Below are 23388 nucleotides of genomic sequence, written 5' to 3'. Positions count from 1 at the left end.
CACATTCAAAAAATAAAAGGCAAAAAGCTTAACTATTTTCTTAGAAATTAGCAGCAGTTTCACCTAAGTGCAACTAAATTAAATGGTGTCTTCCTGCTTTGGCAAAGGAACGGGCATAATTTTTATTAACAAATAGTCTAGAAGTATAAGCAAGATATTTGCTCAAGGACTGCTGGTGTTCCACAGGCTCCTTGTTGGTGGATGTGATGACTGAAGGGAAAAATAAAACTAAAAATCTGTAACACAGACCTTTATCACAACACAGATAAGTCTTAGAGCTTATAAAAAGGGATACTTCTGCCACCACACCTTTCCTAAATAGTGTTAGAGCACTTGCTTTTCTGGGACCAGAGTTTGATTTCAGCTGAAGGCCAGCAATGTAAAATGAGCTCTAATAGGATTAATCCAGCTCCTTCTAGATGAATTCCCATCCTTCTTTTCTAGAACACCAAATTAGGTTGCATTACTTGCATGATTCCTCTTTAGAAGTTGCTGGCAGAGGAAAAGAAAGTATTTAACAGTTCAGCAAGAGATGTTTGCTGGGTCACTTAAATGGCTTCTTACAGCATGCAGGACTCAAAAATACTAAGCTGAGAGTCTGTTATTACACAATGACTTTATACACATCATGAACTGGTGATTATTCCTTGGATTCTCTGTGAGAATTTTAAATTATGAAGTTTCCCCACAAGGGAGCTTTGCCATCTTTGCATTTGTCAAACTAAATCACTTTCAAAGAAAATCACAATGGAGATAGAAAAGAATTTGGGTTTTAATTAGCTTTCAGGTTCTCCAGTTTTCAAGTGCAGAATTTCAGCAATACACAGGCAGAGATTTCTGATTCCAGCTCTGCCAGGATCCCCACACTTCCTACACAGCAGAACTGTGGATCTGAGGAGTCACCTGGGACCTTCCCCTCCCCACCTGCTTTGCCGTGAGCCCAACAGTCCTGGCAATCCCAGCAATCCCAATTCCAGACAGGACTTTCCCTGTGGCCAGTCACTGCACAGAAGGGCTCCTTCCAGTCTTCTGGGTCCACAGCTGAGTTCCAGGATGTCCAAGAAGGAGGAAAAACAGTTCCCAATATCATCCTTACCTGCCATCACTGGGATGCAAGGCTGGTTTGGTTGGGGTTTTTTGACTGGATTCAAGTTCGTCCCAAGAAATTCCATAGCTGCATCTTGAGCTGTCTCCCCAGAATTTCTGATTATTCATAAAATGTTAATAACTAATAAGCAGCAAATTATACCTGTACAACAGTCCAGAACACTTTAGTGTTCCTATTAAGTTGTTCATACGACACACTTGTCAATATGAAGTCTGAAAATGAAGCAAAAAGCAAACATAGTAAAAAAAAAAAAGGAAGAAATAATAATTAAAAATTCTAATTATTGTCACAGGTGTATAATAATTTGATTTTTTAAACACTCCCATGATTTACAAAATGTAGCAGGTTAAATGTTTGATTAATGTCTTTCATTCTGTAAAAATGGGGCAGTAATACATTTTATTTTGTGGTTACTGTTACAAATTACACCAAAGTTATTCCAAGGAGACACCTGACATTGTTTTTTTAAATCACTGAGAAAATTCAGAAAATGTTTGTAAAAGTCAACAACTAGAAGAACCTTGTTCCTACTCTTATGCCTACTTACGTATGAGGATCGCTCATATATTTCTGTAGATTACATACAATAAGTTACATTGAATGTCTTTCAGATAATGTTTAGGACTTCAACATTAATACTGTGCTGAAACAAAGCAAGAGGCAAAAATCAGCTGCTCACACCCAGGTACAGACAGAATTTATCTTTTATTACGATGACACGATTCTTGAAAATGCAACAAATACCATTTCAGGGTCATCATCCCTCAGGAAAGAGACATTCTAGTCCAGAATCTCTTTAATCTCATCCTCTGTCCACAGGATACAGCTTTCTGCTCCTCAAAATTCAGTGCTTCGAGGTCAGAGTCAGTGTAGAGGATACTCTGAAGATCTGGGGGAGCATGTTGCTCAGCTGGTAAAACATTTCCTCGGAAATTGTCTGGGGAAAAAAAAACCCACACCAGTAAGCTTTGGCTTTTGGAAGAATTAAATCTCTCTCAACCTTGTTTCTTGATATTTCAGAGAACTGCTGCTTTTCAGAAGGCCACACAGATAATTTTCAAACTGTGTGTTATAATCCTACTTAATTAAATTAAAAGGAAAAGACTGACCTAAAACCACTGTATTTATGTGACATATCCATTTCCAGTAGATTTCTTGTTCCAATAATTATTTCTACCTAAGAAAAGTAGGATAGTGCTGCTTGTTATCTACAGGACTCCTGCCCTCTGAATTCCAGCATTAGATTAAACTTCAGTATTTATTCTTGGCTTCCTCCTTGCTCAGCAGCTTCCTACTTTGTCAAGAAATACATGTTATTTCTTTCCTAACATAACTCTGATTTCATGTCCAGCACTGCCTTTTATCTTTGGAAAACTTCCTGTTTCTGAAGATCAGCTACAACTCCAAATTAAATCATTTTAGAACCTTAATTACAAGTAACTTCAAATACCCGGAGTAATTCAGGTTTTTGTGGATGCATGACTGAAGCGACTGCATTGCAGCTTTCCAAGTTGTTAGATGTTATGACTAATAAACACCTAAAGTTCTGTAATGCAAGGTTAGCCCATCTCCTCAGGGTAACAGCAAAAAAAGTCTCTTTTTCAAAAATGATGCACATTTGGAAAGCTGAACTTCCCAGTTTGAAACTTTAGCATCCTCAGAAGATACTACTGGATATTCAAAAATATAAACCTTAATCCTGTTTTACAGGCAAGGAACCAAAACCACACTGATTAATTTAAGCTCACCCCAAAAGAGCAGGGAATAGCAAACACATCAAAACTAGATCTGCTGACATGTAACTTCTTTTTCCAACAGTCTCCTAGGTTGGATGTGAATTTGGTTTAACCTACCTGTGGTACCAGGAATTGTACAGTCCGAGAAATTCCTCCATCCCACGAGGCCATTTCCATCATGAAACCTAAAATAACAGCATTTCTTATATATCCAGGCAATATTTCCTATTAATCACAGCAGCATCAATCAGTGAGGGAGTTTTCACATAAAAGTAGGGATGGATGACATATCCATCAGGAATTACTAAAGGTCACCATAGGAAGAGGTTCCTCAAGTAGGTGGTAGAAAGAACACTACTAACATTTTAAACTGAATGAGTGGTTCAAGTATTTAAGTGCAGCACACAAAAATGCAGAAAGTAATAACATCACTTGGAAAGACAGAAAACCATGCTGAGTCATGAGGACTTTCCATCAAGGAGATGAATTAGTATATAAATTAGTCTTGGAAAAATGCAGAGAATTCCATTGTTTGAGGCAATCAAAATACAAAGGGCACTGGAAATTACAGAATCATAGAATCATAGAATAGTTTGAGTTGGAAGGCACCTGAAAGATCATCCAGTTCCAACCCCCTGCCACGGGCAGGGACACCTTCCACTAGCCCAGGTTGCTCAGAGCCCCGTCCAACCTGGCCTTCAACACTTCCAAGAATGGGGCAGCCACAGCTTCTCTGGGCAACCTGTGCCAGGGTCTCCCCACCCTCCCAGGGAAGAATTCCTTCTTAATATCCAATCCAAACCTGCTCTCTGTCAGTTTGAAGCCATTGCCCCTTGTCCTGTCACTCCAGGCCCTTGGAAATAGTCTCTCCCCATCTACCTTGTGGGCTCCCTTCAGGTCCTGGAAGGCCACAATTAGGTCACCCCAAAGCCTTCTCTTCTCCAGGCTGAACAATCCCAAACTCTCTCAGCCTTTCCTCACAGCAGAGCTGCTCCATCCCTCTGATCATCTTGGTGCCTCCTCTGGCCTTGCTCCGACAGCTCCATGTCCTTGCTGTGCTGGGCCCCCAGAGCTGGAGGCAGCACTGCAGGGGGGTCTCCCCAGAGCAGAGGGGCAGAATCCTCCCCTTCACCTGTAACAGCAGCTCTTGCCCTCCTTCAGAAACTTCTCAAAGCAGTACTATACACTTTTTCTTCTCTATGTTTAAGTTGTAAAGATCCTTCTGAACCATTTTTCATCTCGGTACTCTAAGTGTCTGAGAGTATTTCCTGGTATGGTAGTTAATAGTTTCAAAGGAAAAAATATAAGCGTGTTTAACAAATGACAAATTTTGAAAAACACCTTTTTAATTTTTTTGTAAAATACACAGCCTGAGCTGAGAGTGGATGTCACCAAATGCAACACAAACCAAAACCCAACCAAAGCATTCACTGACATACCTTTGACACACTTGAACACAAGCTCCGCCCTCTTCAAGCACCATGGAATGGTCATTTCCTAAAAATGAATAAAAGAAAAGCCTCAGTGCACAATGGATCTAACCAACAAGAGTGGCAGGGTAATTATTAAAAGTAATATATTTTTTTTGCAGAACCTCATTTTTCCTGCAGCATTACAGACTGAGTTTTCCAGAGTGTTCTGGGCAGGTGGTACATACCTTACAGGAGATCAGAAAAGCACTGCCACTGCTTATTGGCAGGAGACCCCAATGTCAGAAAGCTTTTATACAGGAAAATGCAGGAAAATGTCCAATATCCAACTGATAAATGTCAGGTTCATGCTTCAGCTAGTCAAAACCAGGCTCCTGACCACATCTTAACAGCATAATGACTTCTGTCTGTTCTTGATGATTTTGGTGAAGGTTACTTGGCACACCCACAGCCTTCAGCAAAACCTTCTGTCTAATACTGGAACTAGAAGAAGCCCTTCTCCTCTAAAGCTGCATTTATGTTAACGGTAAAAACAAACAAAATTCATCTTCATCTGATGAAGGAGTTTCAGATATAACAGAGAGCAAATCCTTACCTAAAGTTCAATAGCAAAACGTGGCATGCAAACCACATGTGTTTAAGATATGGTTACAAGTATTGGACTAAATAATTTAACAGTTTAAATAATCTCGTACATTAAACATTCTTTGGTTGAATATTCCTAGTCAGAGACAGAATGACTCACTGTAAACACTTCTCAGAAAGAAAACAGTTTCTATTTGTTCAGATGTACTCTCAAGATGAAGATGAGCACTTCCTAGTCTGAATACAGGAATAGAGACGTGGAAACCAATTTATCTTCCCAGGTACCTTTTCAAATGTAAGCTTTACATCATTTTCTATTCACAAAAAAAAAAAAAAAGCCAGCCTTTATTTTGCAATGTCAAACACTGCAATCTGCCATTATCAAAGAGCTTAATTTCAGGATTAAAGAAAGTTATTTGAGAGGGAAGGTTATCTAAGAATGATAACTGATAACACTGAAGCAATAAACTGAATGTGTGGCCAAAATTCCTACTTAGGTGGGAGTATCCCTTGCCCTCCCCAAAATACACAATATGTTAAAAACAGTGTAAGTTAAAAATGTCTTTTCAGAAAACGTTCATTATGTGAATCACTGCATAACAGATGTTGCTTTTAGGGTATTCAACACATTAATCAGAACAATGCTGAACAAGTATTGGTTTGGGGTTTTTTAATTTCTAAGCTTTCTAGAAGAAACACTTGATCTTTATTATAACTTATCTGCCCACATGTGCTTTCTGTCACAATAATTTAGGTGTTTATTGTTGGTTTTGATCTCTGTTTTGGCTTGGGTAAAAAAACAAGTGACTAAGAAGAAAAGTTCTCTCTTGGGACTACCTTGTGCAATTACTGATGGGAACTAAGCCTTAAAAGGATTGATTGAAACAGCAGGATATGACACTATTCCTTGGACTGTTTTAGAGGAACACAGATGTTAAATTTTGTGGGCACTCAGGGAAATAACAGGTTGAATCCAGAATGTCACTCCATGAAAGCCACAGGAACTGAAAATGATGTCGCAGTGATTCATTTCTAATCTATCTTTAACAATGTAAGTTCTCATGAATTTGCCATATTATCAGGATTTTTCTCTATGTGCAGACTAAGTAACAGTTGTGAAAACGATGATCATTTAAGTACCAATTCAAAATACAGTGCAGAATACAGGAAGTAAAACCGTGCTGAAAAAGATTGTGAATAGGGTTGGTGCAAGAACACAGCCGGGCCCGGGCCCGAGCGCCCAGGGCTGGGCCGCGCCGAGCGCACGCGTCCCGGGAGGAGAAGGGTAGGGAACAGAATAAAGGTCTCTACATAACCTTTGTTGATCTCACCAAGGCTTTCGACACTGTGAGCAGAAAAGGTCTATGGCAGATTTTGGAACGTCTAGGATGTCCCCCCAAGTTCCTTAAAATGATCATCTCACTCCATGAGGATCAGCACGGCCAAGTCAGATACGGCGACACACTTTCTGAGTCCTTTCTAATAACCAGTGGTGTGAAACAAGGCTGTGTTCTTGCACCAACCCTATTCACAATCTTTTCCAGCAGGATGCTCCAAAGGGCCATGGCAGACCTCGATGATCAGGACGGTATCTACATTCGATACCGTACTGATGGAAGCATTTTCAATCTAAGGCGACTGAAGGCCCACACTAAGACCTTAAACCATCTTGTCCAGGAACTGCTTTATGCTGATGACGCCACCCTTGTTGCCCACACAGAAGCAGCTCTGCAGCCTTTAACATCCTGCTTTGCAGACGCTGCTGAGCTCTTTGGGCTGGAAGTCAGCTTGAAGAAGACAGAAGTTCTCCATCAACCTGCACCTCAGGAAGTCTTTCATCATCCCCATATCACCATTGGCCAATCAGTGCTCAAATCAGTCCAGCAGTTTAATTACCTAGGTAGCCTCATCTCCTCGGATGGTAAGATTGATGGAGAGATAGACAACAGGTTAGCAAAGTGCTTTTGGAAAACTCCATAAAAGAGTTTGGTGTAATAAACACTTGAAGAAAAGTACCAAGATCAGTGTTTACAGAGCCATAGTGCTGTCTACTCTCCTATATGGGTCCAAATCATGGGTCATCTACCGCCACCACCTGCATCTCCCAGAACACTTCCATCAACGCTGCCTCCGTACAATCCTAAACATCCACTGGTCAGATTATGTGACCAATACATCTGTTCTAGAACAAGCAGCAGTCACAAGTATTGAGGCCATGTTACTGAGAACACAGCTGCGATGGGCAGGGCATGTCCCCAGGATGAAGGACCAACCCCCCCCACCAAGATCTTGCTCTATGGTGAACTTGCCACTGGCTGCCGCAAGAGAGGAGCCCCGAAGAGGAGATACAAGGACTCCCTGAAACAACATCTCAGCCTTGGCCATATTGATCATCATAACTGGTCTACTCTGGCCTCCAACCGGGAGGCCTGGAGACACACAATCCATAACGCTGCTGCTTCCTTTGAGAAAGCACGCAGGATCACTCTCGAGGAGAAAAGACAACGCAGAAAGAATTGTGTCTTGCAGAATATACCACCTAAGGAGTCTTTCTGTTGTGCCTTTTGCAATTGGACATGTCTATCTCGTATTGGCCTTATTAGCCACCAGCGTGCTTGTAACAAATGTGGATAGAGCCTTTTCCAAATCTTTGTTGACGAAGCCCAGCCATAATAACAGTGATCAGAGAGATACAGTGTCCATCTCTGGAAGTGTTCAAGGCCAGGTTGGATGGGGCCCTGAGCAACCTTGTCTAGAGGAAGGTGTCTCTGTCCACAGCAGGAAGCTGGAACTGGATGATCTTTAAGGTCCCTTCCAACCCAGGCCATTCTGTGATTCTGTGATCACTTCACTGAGGTTACAACCTTCCAACCATAAAAGAAAGCATAGAGAACACTCCTAATGAATGCCTGTCAGGGTGAAACATCTCTGCAGCTGGGCTCCTGGTTAACCACTTTACAAAAATGTTTTTATGTAGGTGGTAAACGCAGATTCAGAACTGGGGCCGCTAAAGGCACAGAGTTCAGGTTGAGCTTTCAGAAATCTGTCATTATTCACTTCTCCTTCACCAAGAAGTCACATATTTGCATGTTTCAAATGAGGTCAGCCAGCTGCAAAGCACTGTAATAAGCAATGCTGCCAATGCAAGTCACACAGGGTAGTTTTGCCTAAACATACGCTTATCATATACGTCACTTTCTGCTTATTCTGCAAAGACTTAAAACTTCATATAAAACATAAATTGTTTTATCAGGACCTTTAAAGAATCCTGCACTACACAAGAAGATTATTCTTTAGTTTCACACATTCTCAAGACATGATGAACACTTGGTCTTCTGCTTTATTTGTATATTAAAATACAGATATGCAAATGAAAGCTAAAACTAACAAAGTTTAAATAAAACAAAAGAAGAGAAGAAGAATATAATCAGATGGCAACTTGGCTAAGAAAAAGGTCAATGAATTTGTGAAACACAGCAACTGGGTCCCATGAGTGACCCACACTCCTGCCCTGCATGTTGATTACTTGCATTTGTGCCCAAAACAAAGGACTTGATACAAATTTCAGAACTAATTTCATCTGTTCCTAAAAGTCTGCTTTTCTGTATGGTAGTATATCCTTTAGAAGCTTCATTTTCCAACATTTTTACCTTTTGCATTGCTTGCTTTTTCATAATTGACCCTGATCCTGCAAAAGGGGGGCCACTTCTACACTGTGCTCCAGTCAAATTCTGTTACAAAACCAGTCACTGTTTAAGGGAATCCTCTCATGAGCCTTTACCTTGCTGTGACTCAGGCACTTCCCAAGAGGTAAAGGCAATATTGAAATTACAAGTGAAAAATCAAAGGATTATTTAAAAAAAACCTACAACCGACTATAATCACCATTGATACCCTGGCATGGATGGCAAAATTATCTTTTTTTTCTCATTTCTTTAGGTTTATAGATGTTCCACCTCTTAAGGATATGGCTGTGCTGCCTGTCCATCACTTCTCTCCCTGCCTTCTCACCCCCTTTTCTTCTCTGCTGGCATCTTCTGAGCCAGGTGTGACAGAGAAAAGAGGTTGCCAACAGTTTTAAATTACTGTGCACTGTGAAAAGTTACTGACTGAGAGATAAGCTCTGCATCAGAATCCCACTAAGGAAAATAAGACAGAACTCAGCCTAGTAGGTAAAAACACAAAGAGCCTCGGCAATATGCTGCCTCTTGCCCAGCTGGTATCTGGGAGGACTTAGAGGAAAAAGGGACAAAATTTAAGGATGATATTGATTAGACAGTGAAGAAGGAGAGAGTTAAAAGTAAAGGTGAAATTTGGTTGCTGTTGTGTAGGGCTGAGGTGCTACAGAGTGGTGTTTAGGAATACAGAACTCTAAGCTGAGCTTTGCTAGATCTGCAGCTCCTAAAACTTAGTTTTCAGGTTTTATAGCTGATGATAGTGAAAACTGGGGATCTGGTATCACTGCTGCATCAGCAAGTCTGAAGGTACAGTTCCTAAGCAAGAGCTGTTGCCACAAGACTCCACCTTTCATTAATACTCGTACAACCGTGCAACGAGCTGGATCCAGGAAGTGAAGTGTCCAAAATGAGGGGTGGGAATAACAACTCCAAGTGATATAGCTGGCTGAAATGTTTTTAATTGGTTCAGTTCCTTTACTTGGGTCACCACACAGATCCAAGTGCCAGGACAATGGTATGTGACTGAGATAGACCATCCCCATTTGGCTTAAACCAGCGCGAAACGCGCCCTTTGCAAAAATCACTTCGGTTGCACCCAAGGATATAAAACCAAACCAAACCTTTCCACTGACTTACTTCTGACATTTCATGCACCAGCAGGAGAGGAATGCTGATGGTGGTGATGTCGTGTGTGCAGCAGACTTTGAGGATGTTTCTGAGCCCCATGATTGCAGGATCCCGAGCAGTCACATTAACAGACCTCACGTTGTCATCCACGCACAGGTGAAAAGCAACATGGATTTCAGACAGATTGGAATGGCGTGTGATGTAGAATTCTCCTGCAGAATAACATAAACCAAGATCTCATGGTGGTGATCTGCATGAAATCCCCTTGTTAGGCAATGTAAGGACGGGGTCATTCAAGATAAAAGTCAAATAGAAATATACAGCAGAGATGGGAACAAGGAGATTAAAAAAAAAGGTTAGGAACCCAGTGATCTCTTGGAATATCACTGTTTTACATTCATCCTACACTCATTTTCCTGCTTTGATGGGTTCCACTGGCATCATGGACATGTGGTGTAATAACACAACAGTGCCAGCACAGGCGGATATGATCTATATATAGTACGAAGCAGCAAAACAAACACAGAGGAGGTGTAATACTCAAAATACACAATGCAAGCACTGAATTGCAGACAGATGTGGGAGGAGGAAATACCAAAAATGGATGGGTTCAAATAAAGGATGTGGAAACAGATAGTGGGTTACGTAACAACTGAGATATGGTACTGGAAGACAAAGGTATCAGTGATCATTAGAATTTAAAATAATTCATAAGAATGAGAAGATGAGTTGCAGAGTTGTTTGCAAACAACCATGTATTCATCTTCAAGCTCCACAGCAGCTTTCATTACTAAACATCAGGATATAGATACTTTCTCTGAGGTGAATGGATTTCTCCATTCCCAAGTTAAAAAAACATATCCTAAAGTGCTTTTCTGCATCACAACAGTGATGTACACCCAGTTATTTTAAAAAATAAAATTAGCTGCTGGGATTTCAGTTTCATCTTCTCCCCAAGACGCTCAGAGATCTTTTTTTTTTTCACCCTCAAATTCTGAAAAGAAATTTTAGGCAAAGAGAAGTGATTTGCCCCAAGTCATATGATGCAACGGCAAAGCTGGGAATAGAAACCAGATGTCCTGACACCCAGTTCTCTGCCTTAGCCACAAGAACATCCTTCTCCTCTGATTGAGGTCAACTTGGGTTTAGTTTATAATTTATGTTCTGACTTTAGAGCTAAAAATGTGCATGTACAGAACACAACTTGCTTCAAGAAGTGGGGCTCACTGCAACACAACTCACCTGGCAAAATATTGGATTGGTTTCGTTCAATATTCTTTAATTTATCTTCATTTCCACTCATTTTGTTTTCTGTATATAAACACACAGCAGAAACATTAAACAGGTCCTCTATTAATCACATTTTAGCACGAAAGTTTGATGTACTAAGATGATATTTGGCTTGAATTTTTACTGCAAAGTCCACCAAAAGAAGGAGGATGGACAGAAGTGTTTTTGTTGCCTTCGAGACACACCGAACTGAATCCTACCTCAAATTATCGACTTTCTCATCATATTCTATGATATCTCTTCATTTGGAAAAAACAAAACACAGTTTCTCATACATGATACTGAACTTTCCAAATTGCCCCCACAACTACATAGCACCTTTTACACTTTAAATGATGTAACAAATTTAACAAATTTGTTCCTAATAGATTTACAAAAATCAGCGGCATTTACGTAAAAACAGCTTTCACTATTTCCCTCAAGACCACAGCAATATTTCCAAGAATAATGCAATATTCCCAAGAAAACCTGGTTTTCTATGTACTCCTGTGAATTTTTTCACATTCCTGACATATTTAAATCACACAGGTAGCTCTTTGCAAGAAAAACAAAGTTTTGGGATGTACAAATACCACGTGGTCAGAACATTTCATAGCCATTTGTAAATACAACTGCAAAGGAAATCATTCACAAAGATCTGGTCAGCACTAAAAGGTACACACATTTAGTCAACTTATTATTCAGTTTTTAGCATTCACTTTAAAGGAAGGGGAAAAAGTCATAACTCCTCTCCTGTTATTTTTAAAGATTTAAATTTAAATAGAAATAAAATGTAACCACAGGTAAAGTCTGTGTTGCTACAGGCAGTTTAAACTGCAGAGGAAAGCAGGATGGCCTGATAACACTTCCCATGCTGTTAAAACGTGACCAGAACCTAAGGACTTATATGTTGGGTTTTAGTAAAATTTTATCTGTTATGGCAGCAAAGAGAGACTTTTATGAAAAGAGAATTTCATGCAGAAGTCTCAGGGTTTATTGCTAAACCCAAACATCCCAATTTTATAGATGAGGTAACTGCAGAAGAGTGGAATCAACTTGCCCCTGCCCACAAACATCCAGCTGCCCACTGTTCTATTTCAAGGAAAGTAATTTTGGTTGTCACTAACCATGGTGCCTTTTTGACTTACTGCTGCGCTGTGCTCGGGCCTTAAGTACAACTTTCTGGACAATTTCAAGCTGTTCTTGAATTCCAGGAAAGTGGAAATCCGTGCATTCTTGGCAAACAGTTGCAAAATCTAGGAAAAAAATAAGATTATGATCCGCGTCATCAGGTTGTGCTCAGTACCATTACATAATTCTACTCTACTGTTCAAGCAAGGCTTACAAAGCTACAAAGTCAACCCACTCAAAAGCAATTTCATGTTTTTGCAATTGCTGCACCCCCTTTCAATTTCTAAAAAAAATTCGGAGAGGAACAAAATATTTTTTGAAATAAATTAAATGCTCGGGGAAAAAAAAAACCAAAACAAAACCAAAGGACCAAACCAAACCAAACCAACTTTGAGTGTTGCTGCTCTTTAAACAAAACCAGCCAGAGCAAAAAAAAAAAAAAAAACCAACACAAAAAACCCCAAAATAACAGCAATAATATGAGCATTAAACGTAATTGTGCTTTAAAAATGATGCCTTGTTACTACCAGTCTTTCAATCTGTGATACTTTGTTAAAACATATATAATGGATGCTTCCTCCAGTAACAATAACATTCCAGTTTGTTTTGAAAAATGAGAGCTATTAATGAAATTCCTAAACAGTGTATCTGGAAAAACTGGAATTACAGTTCTTTCCTTTCAGTTCTCAAAACACAGATCTTGAAAGCTAAAGAAAAGTGTCATCAGCTAAATAGAGCTGTGAGTTCCTTTTCCTGATAAAGAAGGTATTATGTCAGATTTGGAAATATTATACTGATAACTAGGATCACAATGTGACTGGTATTCTAAACTCCTTATGCTAATGTCCAGCTGTCTTGCCAAGGAAGTCAATAGGAGCCAAAACAAGTCTTCAGCAAAGAGCTTCATCTTTTTACATGAAATCTCCATCATAAAAACTAAGCAATTCCTACTTACTTCCCATTTTGGAGTACCTGCTCTAATCCTCCTTTAATTTCTTAATGTGCTCTGCCTGTCTGGAGAGCACCATATATTCCTATGAACAGGCAGTGACAAGAACAGGCAGAGTAGACAGAAAAATCTTAATGCATCTTATCTTTTTGCATGACATCTCCATCTTAAAAACTATTTTCAAAAGGCTTTATTAAATTCTGGTGTCTAAAACCAAGGGAGAAAAAAGCTGATACTCCAAAAGAGTGTGTTTTCTGTGTGCATCAAAGTAAAATAAGGCTAAAAGACATCAGATGAAAGCACATAAATTGTGCTTAAATTAACTTTAATTCATAATCTGTCTGGGTGCACTACAACTACTACAAGCATGAGCCACAGTAGCCTTAAAAAGCTCTAATAAAACACTTGAGGTAGGCAAGGCATAAAGTATATAAAGAAACCATTCTCAGAGGTTTGAGAGAGTCCCTTCAGAAGTCAAAGAAATCCAAACTTATTGAGGATTATATTTTACAGGTTGTGATATGGTCCATATTTTCCTCCTTTACTGTGGCTGCAGGATCTCCTTGGTGGCTGGGAAACGCAATTTTGTTTTTAAAGTTATTACCTAAATGTCTGTCTTATCACCTAAAATTTAGCATAAAAACAGATCTTCTGCTTTTGTTATTCATTTAAATATTTAAGCAGTTGAAAAAGTAACTGCAAGTAAGTATGAAATAATACTGTTATAATTAAACAGCTTGGGAACCATAAACAGCACAAATGCAACTGCAATTTTTACTGGTACACTTCCCTTTCTGTCTTCCTACAAGCCTGATTCCACACTGTTTCCAGGGAATATCAACCTCCAAAGTATATTTTTTTATGGTATGCTGGAATAATGACAAGTAATAGTGGTTCCAGTCATAAAAAAGACATTCCAAGTGCAAATATTTTGGAATTGAACTTCCAGACCAAGGTGGGAAGGTCAGCAATGTGATTCACAGAAAGTCCTGGTGACCAAAATCAGAACAGGAACAAACACACCTTCAGTTGGTTAACCTTGATAGAAAACACCTTCATCATAGTGTCCAGTTCCTCAAAAGACATGCACTTCAATCAATGCTACTAATAAAGCTTTCCAGGAATAGACCTGGAAGTAATATTCCTGTTGTTCATTTTTAATGGAATTCGTGCTATCAAAAGCACATGGCATTTTTATACATTTACTTACCACTTTAGCATACTCCCTTTTCATTTTTGCAAACAGGTTTCAGTGTGCTAATCTGATATTAGAGAGTGAGAAGCCCCTATAAAAAGTCAGTCTAAGGCAGCAAAATCAACATCGAAATGTCCTCTCCAGCATGTTCCTCACTCAAACACAAAACCCAGGCAAGAGATGAGAGGGGTAACAGCACAACACTGTACTCCACCCTTACCCGTGTCTCTTTTTGCATTTGTTACCCTTTTGCAAGGCCATATCCCAAACACTAAGGTCTCCACTAAAGTTAAATTTTACATTAGGGTCTCCACTAAATTTTAATATTACAAGGACTATTTTTTTGTGGGAGAAGACAGCAAGAATTTAAATGACACACCCCCTGGGAAATCTCACCTCTTTTGATCCCACTGTATGAACTGATCCTGTTGTCCACCAGCAAAACCATGCCACAAAGAGAAGTTGAATAGAGAGACATTGCAGTTTGAAGCCTGTGAAGCTTCACTCCGCTTCGATGGTGGCGCTTGTGTTTGCAGAAATCCAACATATCAGCTCTCAGCAACCTCAGGTTGTGCATGGTCTTCAACTGAGCTCCTGCCCAGAACACACACAGCTCAACACACACAGTACAAGACAAAACTCAGGATTGTGATTAAAATGCAAGAGATCAAAGCGCTCCCCTAAGTTTTGTTGAAAAAGATCTGTGAGGGAGTTATAAACCAACACCACTCAAAAAAAGTTCTTAACTCTATATTCAGTTTCACAGACGTATCAGCAGTTTGCAAAGGGTATTTTCAAAGTAAATTATTTTCACATGCTGTCACAAAGCAAGGCTTGTTCGCTCCTGAAATGAGCCTTGTTCCCTATTACAGAATCATTTAGGTTGGAAAAGACCTCCAAGATCATCAAGTCCTTTGACCAATCACCACCTTGTCAACTAGGCCAGAGTGCCACATCCAGTCTTTCCTTTAACATCTCCAAACTGGGGACTTCCCACCTCCCTGGGCAGCCCATTCCAGTGCTTGACTACCCTTTCCATGAAGAAATTCTTCCTGAGGAATATTGTAAGGCTATGGATTCAATACTAGTGTGTGGTGGCGTATCCTCTCCCCCCTTCCTTAGAACCACTCTACAGCCTCAGGAATTCCCGGTGGGCCTTGGTGTTTGTGTAATGAGTGTAAAGGTGAGGTATCCCTTGACCATCCTAGGAAGTCTTGCTAAAGTGGGAGCTGTATGGAGGTGAAGGACAAGAGCAGGGATCATCAGTCATCCCCTGACGGCCTTGAAACATTCTCTACCTGAACCATGGCCTGAGGGGAATGGTACCATTGCTGCTGGAGTTTTGGAAACAATTCCCAGTTGGTTTGGAAACTCCAGTAATTACTGACCTGAGGATGAAAATTTTACAGATGACTAAAGCCAATCATCTTATGACTGCTATGGACAGCGGTCCTAAGGGATGTCTTTGAGCTCTCCTGGACCGCAGCAGGATGCACTGGCATCTTCCTCTTATAGAGAAGCTTCTCAGAGCTGGCAATCTCTGAGGTTTGAGACACTTGGAGGATTGTCACTGCCTATCTCTGCCTAAATCATTTTAGATTGATTACAATCCAATTTTCCTTTGTGTGCTTTATCTCTATAGTAAGCAACAGAGTGAACCTTGCCTTTGAATCTTTTTGCTCCTTTGCAAATTTATATTAAAACTGCTTTGGCTGATGCCTTTGCTGATGATTTTTTAAGCCACATAACAAGGTCAAAACAGCACAAGAAGTCTCTACTGCACAAACAAAAAATGCAAATTTTAAGTACCTATTCTTCTGTTAACTGAGCATGAGAACTGAGTTTGATAACCACGTTTTCTTACCAAGAAACAGTTTTCTTACCAAGAAAAGTTAAAATATCATTTTTAAACACTACGGGTTTTGATGTTACTGTGCTTTTCTACATGAGTCACTTTGCTAAAGTGGATAAAACCTTACTTCTAGAGATGTCTTCCATGAAGTACATTTTAGATAGCTAGATAATGCTTGACACAGTTTATACCATCCTATTTTTCTCTTACACAAGTAAAGAACAAATACAAAACAAATTGTACATTATATACATTGACAGTTAAATACTGCAAACAATACATGGCTTAGATCCATTATTCATAAGCACCTCTTATGTTTGGTTTTGGGGTCAGTTTACTCCACTTACCTAAGTGAATAGTAAAGCTTTCTTCTAACAGCCTTTGTTCTTCATAAATTCTTCCATTTCCTTCCACAGATTCTCTCAGTTGACTGGGCTGAACCTTAATTTCATCACTAAAATAATGAGAAACATACATAATGAGAAGTTTATCCTTAATTTTTTGTTCAAGATCAACAACTCTGTGAAAGCTATCTAAAGTTTTCTCAGCTGGTCTGTAGACACCAGGACACTAAACCTCTATGAACTCCACTAATCTGGGGCTTTTTTACCTTCCTGGCAGCAGGGAGAGTAGACTCCACTGTTAGATTTACATGATTTGGCTTATTTGTAAAGCATTCCAAGACTGAGAAATAAAAATTAGTTTTAAAACAAAATAAGAATGCAGGAATAAAAGGAAAAAAAATCTTCTCAGCCTATTTATAATAGCAAAAAACTTATTTATGAAGTTATCAGATAAAGCATTTCTTTTTTCTCCCCACACAAAATTGGAGGTTAAAAAAAGCCTTATCAAATGTTCCACAGTGTTCAACCTACAAGGAAATTTTTCAGATATCAGTTTCAATTTTTTCCCTAAGTTCAGCTGCCTGTTAGTGATGCAATAAGTGCTGTTGATGCTGTGTGAAATAACATGAACATCTCTCCAATTTGAGTCTGCATCAATGAAATGTTTCTCTCTGTTTTCAAAGTGCCTCATCTCCAAAGCTGTTTTATAAACTTACAAAGGTGTTTTATAAACATTGCAAATGCCTAGTGATGAGATAGGACTGAAATATACCACTGATAAATACATATACACACATACAAGCGATATAATAATGCATAAATATGTGCATATCTCTCTCTTTTATGTCTATACGTGTGTAACACACACACATCTCTCTCTCTCTTTAACCTTCTAGTTGACCTGTTAGAGACTTCCTTTGCATTATTTTCAAATGCATTAAGGACCTATAGTTTTTAAGACTGAACACAAGCAGAGAGATCCCCCTTTCTGCCACTGCATGAGGGTGCAATGATTAAAACACCATCACTTCACATCTACAATAAACACCCAAGATTGTGAAGCTGAGACACCCTCACTGTCTCTCTGGAATTCCAGCATTCCAGTTCTAGCTTTCAGCTCCAAGCAACTTCACTCTGGTCTTATTTTACAGCAGTAAAATACAGCTGTCTTATTTTACAGCAGTAAAATAAGAAGGCCAGAACCTGGAAAGAGGTTCACACTGTCAAGTACAAACAGCCTTTGCAATTTCATTATCTTTAGAGCCTCACGGAAATAAATCAACAGACCCAACATGAAAATTCTGTGGAAAAATATTTGAGGATTGGGCTTAGAGCCTGCACAGTCTGCAGGGATTAGAATCACTGGATTAGAATGTGCCCAAACTGCTTGTGGGCTGTGAAGTCCTAGGACATTCTGGGACTAACCTCAGAACTGCACAAGTACTTCCAAAACACGAATTCACAGACAAAAAAAAAAAAATATCCTGAGGAAAGTAGTGAGAAAGCTAAACATACAGCACGATCTTCCAACATCTTTCCCCTCCTCTCTCTCTTCCCTCATGCTCTATACGCTCAGTTTCCTTATCCCAAAAGGAAACACTTATGGGAAAGTGTTTCATGCATTACAATCCATCCTGTCTCCTCTTATCCCTGGTAGCCGCTTTGTTCAAAGGTGGTGTTTCCCATAAATTCCTTACTGTGTCCACCATCACACTGGCTCTTCTACCAACATGAGGGACAAGAAAGCATCAGGTTTTACTCCTGTTTTCCTGTTAGTAGCAAAGGTGGTGGTTACTAGTGATAAAGACTAAGGATCCCCCCCACCACTTACAAATTCTAATTTCCCTGCTATTTTCTCAAACAGAAAGCTTTTTAATCCACTCTCTCCATAAATGTTCACACTAAAAAACGCCATTTTTTTTAGCTGCCCAGTGATGTACACATCAAGTGGCTTATTAATTCCAAAAGTGTGATATTGTTACCATTATAACTATTATTATGGTATCGAGTCACCATTATTCTGCAGAACATCCTTAACTGATAACAAAAAGCCTTGTGAAACAGTGTTAAAGACAGACATAGGAAATAAAGGCAAAATAGGAGGGAATTCCATTCAGCTAAAGTTGTATATCAGTGCAGTAGAACACCTTCTGATACTGAAAGGTTATAGCATTACATAATGAAGAAACTCCTAATAATATAGACATTTAATTATGGTGGTTTATTTGCCTTTGATTTGCTTTGATTACCCTATTTAAATGTTTATATAGATATTATAATGACCCTAATAGGATTATATTATTCTATTTAAAAGATAAATGCAAGTCCTTTGAACTATTACAGGTGGAAGTAAGGATCACAGAGGAATTAAATACCCAATTGAGCTGTTGTTGGGATTCTTTAAGTCCTGATGAAGCTTTATCACCCATTCCTGATATTCCTGCTTCTGGATAGCAGTAGTCTGTTTTAATTCATTAGTCCACTTGTTCTCCAAATCCTGACAAGACAACAGTGATAGTTTGAGTGGTTTGGGTTTTCTTTTTAAGACATTTATGTGTATGATGTGTTTTAGTTCACTGGACCTCAGTTTACCTGCTGGGATTCAAAATGCTGAGCTGCTAAGGAATTCACATCCTGGTCAGTCAGTGATTTCCCAAGCTCCTGCATCACCTTATCCATTTCTGCTCCTTGTCTGAAAGAGATGAGAAACACAGACTTCAAAAACCTGGCAGAAGAACACCCTTTGCTGTGATAAGAGTAGTAGTAGTGGTAGAGTGAATAGTTACATCACTCCCAGATTTAGCAATGAATATCCACAAAACAAATTAGAGTTAAGGATCAGGGATTCCAAGTCAGCTCCTGTGTCAACAAAACAACAACCTAGACTCATTTGGGACACTCTCAGCCGCCACCAGAATAGGGAGTTTCCTGGTTATCACAAATAGATCTGATAAATTCCATCAGAGTCAATACACAGCTGCATCACACCTGAGCTCTAAAACATTACTGCTCCTTCACATTTGAGAAGAGCCAATAAGCAGCAAAAAAGTTTACAAACCCGTTACTGGCAACATTTATCCCCAAATTAGAAATATGTACAATTCAGTCTCAGAGAAACCATATGAACAGATGTGCATTGTATAATGGGAGCTTGAACACTCACAGTTCAAGAGGAGTATTGCCACTCAGAACGCTCAAACACACCTACTCAGAGTATTCTGGCAGGAAAAGAAAAACACTGTTTGTGTTCCCTCTTGTGGACAAAAAAGTCACCTGCAGCTATCCAAACTTATTCCAGAACTTGGGATTCAAATTCAAAAGTTTCTGATTTATAGCTGCCTCAAGTCTTCTGCTTATCTTTTCATATTCTTTATATCTTAAGCCCTTTAACACTTAAAAGGTGGTTAGAACAACAGAAATCAAAACTTATATTCTCCTCGGTCATTGAAAATAACAAAAGCTAAGGCCATCAAAGTAATATAAGACAGCTGTCCCTCATGAATCATGGAATCACGGAATAGTGTGGGTTGGAAGAGACCTTAAAGATATCTCTTTCCAATCCCCTTGTCATGAGAAGGGACACATTCCACTAGACCAGGTTGCTCAGAGCCCTGTCCAACCTGGCCTTCAACACTTCCAGGGATGGGGCAGCCACAACTTCTCTGGGCAACCTGTGCCAGGGCCTCCTCACCCTCCCAGGGAAGAATTTCTTCCTAATATCCCATCTAAACCTCCTCTCTGTCAGTTTGAAGCCATTCCCCCTTCTCCTGTCACTACATGCTCTCGTACTTAGTGTTTACACAAAACAAATACAAGTTGATGTATTGTCCTAAAAGTTTATACACCCAGTGACATGCAATAAGAGAGAAGAAAACATAAAAAATACAAAAAAGGAATACCTTTCCCGTAGTTTTTTCAGTTCCACATCCCTTTCACTTATTAATTCCGAGATGCTGACAAAATAATTGTGCTCCAGGTTTAACAGCATTTCAGAAGCTGGAGAATGTATCAGATCATGATAAACATCTGCAAAATCTTCATCCCAGCTGGTTTCTTCAGGTCTGGCATGTTCTAACGTTGTCTAAGAATTTTAAAGAGATTTTAAAGCACATGGTACCTTTTAGGACATACAAGGATCCCTCATAATGGTGGGGCAAAACCAAGTGGGCACACACACAAGCTTTTACCATATGTACGTTATCTCTCCTAATTTAAACTTTCTACTTTAGCTTTAAATTTTCTCCTTTCCCATATTCTTTCTTGTTCAAAGCAACTGAAGGCAGAATCACTAAGGTTTGCTCTACAGGGAGGACTTAAGAATTTTCACACAACACCAACTTGAAAAGAACAGCAATGTCCACAGTATTTGCAACTGATGAATTTTAGATAAGGACCAAAATACCAGCTATGCAAATAAAAATGCTTTACTCTCAAGGATGACTAACCTCTGATGTCACTAAGAATTTGATCAACAACAGTGATTTAAGAAAAGCTACTTTTATTGAACAAAGACTGGCCCAAAAGTGCCAGTTTTGCAAGCTCTTTATGAAATTTTTCCCAACATTTTTCTATATTCCATGAGAAGCAAACTCAACTCCTACAAACTTTTCCTCAAATACTGCAGTTTCTGTCAACTCTTTTTTTGCCTTCACTAGGACCCCTCCAGTTCTTTCCCATTCCACTATTTTGAAGATCACATGCAAAACTGGAAACCTTATTCCAGCTAAAGCCTCATCATTCCTAAATAATGTAAAAGAGTCACATGAACCCAAAAAATGAGCTAAAAGGTTGCACTCCATTGTACACTTTCTCTTTATAGCCTTCATTGCTACTACTGAGATTTAGGAGTATCACTTTAATTTAATTTAAAAACACCACTCTTGCTTTAATTCTAATGCACTATAATCCTTATGCCTATTTTTGTTTGAATATCAACTGGTAAATGAACTAGCCCTTTACTTCCTCATTTTGTATCTTTTGAATCTACTAAATTCAAGAAAACCCTGACGCAGAACTTGTAGGATGAGGACTTAATGCTCACGTTCACACAAAAAACTGCATGAATTAATCAGTAAAAGTGAATTTCACTGTAATTTTGCCTCTTCACAACTGTGATTCTGTCTGTACTCACACACTCTCACAAAACAAGTCCTGAATATTAACTTTCCAGCCTTAATCTTACCTCTTTATAAGCTTTAGCCCAAGTATCTGCCAGCTGGTTGATGTCTACTTTTCCTGATTTCACTGCTTCCAGGGCCACTTCAGCTTCTCTATCGTAATCTTTTATAGTTTCCTCTTTTATGAACTTGTTCAGAGATTGCTTCAGGTCTATATAACAAGAAGAGAATGGTCCATCAACAAAACACACCAGTAGAAGTACCAGTAATCATCTAGGAAACATAAATAGTTTTTCTGAAAACCTTTTCCTTGGCCACCTTACTTGTTTGCACTGACAGTGATTTTCTTCGATGTTTTGCTGTTTAAAAAAATTTTTTTAACACTGCTCTACTAAAATACCCTTTTTTTTTTTCCTTAAAGCAAGTTGCAGGACAATTGTGGACAAAGATATGTGACGCTGATTCAAGAAATGGGTTCATACCATTTTCTACAAAGCATGGTAGGTTGTGCAGAACCATCAGACGTCCGTGCAAATGACTGATATTCTCTTGCACGGGGAATCTGAGAGGCACAGTGAGCACGAAATGTTCATTTCCAGCACTGAATGTGTACACATAGTCTCTCTCCCGAGTGTAAGTCTTTCCTTTATTAGGCTTCATCTTCTTGAGATGATTTCCTGCACTAGAAATGAAAATAACAAGAACTACATTCTTGTAAAATAAGAAAAACATAGCTTTGTTAATAATTTACAGCTTCTGTCACAAAAACTTAACCCCCCACATTTTCATAGATACTCCCCTCAGTTTTGACTTCCAAACATATACAGCTGGAGCTGGGGCATAAATCCCAGTTTCCAAAACACCAAATGCTACTAAACTGTATTTGTATTTCTCAATTATATCACTACATGAATTTGGGTCATTACTCTCAGAAATTACAGCATAAGTCTCCTGACTTAAAAGCATAACCAAGACAGATGGGAATCCTCATAAAGAGAAAACTAACTGAAACACTCTAACTTCTGCCATGGATGTTCCAAAATTTGAAATCCTTCTCAGTGCACAAAGGTCTTCTTTCCCCCTTTGTGCAGACGGCACAGCTGGGGGGGAGTAGAGCAGATGTTTGCAATAAGTTTTAGAGTTTATTTTGTCATTCTGTAACGTGTATTAAAAAAACAAAATCCAGAAGAAATGTAGGAGAGCTGTCTACAGAATGAAAATACAGGATGGGAGAACATACCTGCGTCGGTAATTTTACCCTCCTCTCGGGCTCCTCTGCTCATTCACATCCCTCATTTTTGGACATTACCTGCAAAGCTGGACACATTGCTTCGGATGAAATCTCCCCAGTGCTAAAAACCACGGCCCAAGGGGAAGACAAAGAAGGAGAAAAAAAAAGTAGAATTCATGGGATCAGTTTCTGGCGTTTAGTTGTTTTGTTGTTTGTGTTTTTTGCTGGATTTTCCTCTGAACAAACCAACGTGTTGGAAATAGATGAGACAGGTCAGATACACAAACAAACACCTCGGGGCAACCCAGGCTAAAGCCAGGCGGTGTCCCCGCCCTTCCAGGAGCTGGATTCAAAGGGAAAACACTGGGAGAAACACAAGCCTGACCAAGGTCATTCTGCTGTCCCCCGAGGTTTAGTGGGGTACAGGAGGTGGGCGTGCCGAGGTGGCGGAGAGGCAGACGGGGGCAAACCCCCTTTCCCAAATCTGCTCCTGAAAAAAAAACCAAGCAGGAGCAAAGCCGGCAGCGGGAAGGCACGGCCCGCAGGATCCCCTCCACGTTCTCCCAGCCCCGGGAAGGCTGCCGGGATAACCTTCAGCCTGGGGCTGCAGCCGCACGCCCGTGTCCCCCCGCCCGC

At 39.6% G+C, this 23388-nt stretch overlaps 1 protein-coding gene across 2 annotated transcripts; it reads right to left on the bottom strand.

The window, feature by feature from the left end:
• Positions 1-1783: 1783 nt before the first annotated feature.
• Positions 1784-22875, bottom strand: CUNH12orf4 (chromosome unknown C12orf4 homolog). Of its 2 annotated transcripts, XM_017823979.1 has the most exons (14): positions 22762-22875; positions 22004-22203; positions 21587-21732; positions 20304-20485; positions 18997-19096; positions 18780-18901; positions 16408-16514; positions 14605-14802; positions 12061-12189; positions 10907-10975; positions 9674-9876; positions 4284-4341; positions 2962-3029; positions 1784-2045 (listed from the first exon to the last, which is right to left on the bottom strand). In XM_017823979.1, the coding sequence occupies exons 2-14, from the start codon at positions 22179-22181 to the stop codon at positions 1953-1955; spliced, it is 1653 nt and encodes a 550-aa protein (XP_017679468.1). In that variant the 5' UTR covers positions 22182-22203; positions 22762-22875; the 3' UTR covers positions 1784-1952. The 2 variants fall into 2 exon arrangements, with proteins under 2 accessions (XP_017679468.1, XP_017679467.1); XM_017823978.1 differs by lacking the exon at positions 22762-22875 and having other exon boundaries at positions 12082-12189; positions 22004-22225.
• Between the last annotated feature and the right edge of the window lie 513 nt (positions 22876-23388).

The sequence above is a fragment of the Lepidothrix coronata genome, unplaced genomic scaffold (genome assembly GCF_001604755.1).
Source record: "Lepidothrix coronata isolate B3197 unplaced genomic scaffold, Lepidothrix_coronata-1.0 Scaffold107, whole genome shotgun sequence".
Lineage (NCBI taxonomy): Eukaryota > Metazoa > Chordata > Aves > Passeriformes > Pipridae > Lepidothrix > Lepidothrix coronata.
Note: the sequence above shows the minus strand (reverse complement) of the source record. Positions and strands in the feature narration are given on the sequence as shown.

What these genes read in the sequence shown, in the direction of transcription:
- CUNH12orf4 (XM_017823979.1), bottom strand. Translation starts at nt 22,181, where the DNA reads ATGAAGCCTAATAAAGGAAAGACTTACACTCGGGAGAGAGACTATGTG. An exon ending in ATACAGTGGGATCAAAAGAG is followed by an intron (nt 12,190 to 14,604) that starts GTGAGATTTCCC and finishes TTTTTTTCCTAG; the next exon opens with ATTTTGCAACTGTTTGCCAA. An exon ending in TGGTGCATGAAATGTCAGAA is followed by an intron (nt 4,342 to 9,673) that starts GTAAGTCAGTGG and finishes ATTCATTTTTAG; the next exon opens with GAAATGACCATTCCATGGTG.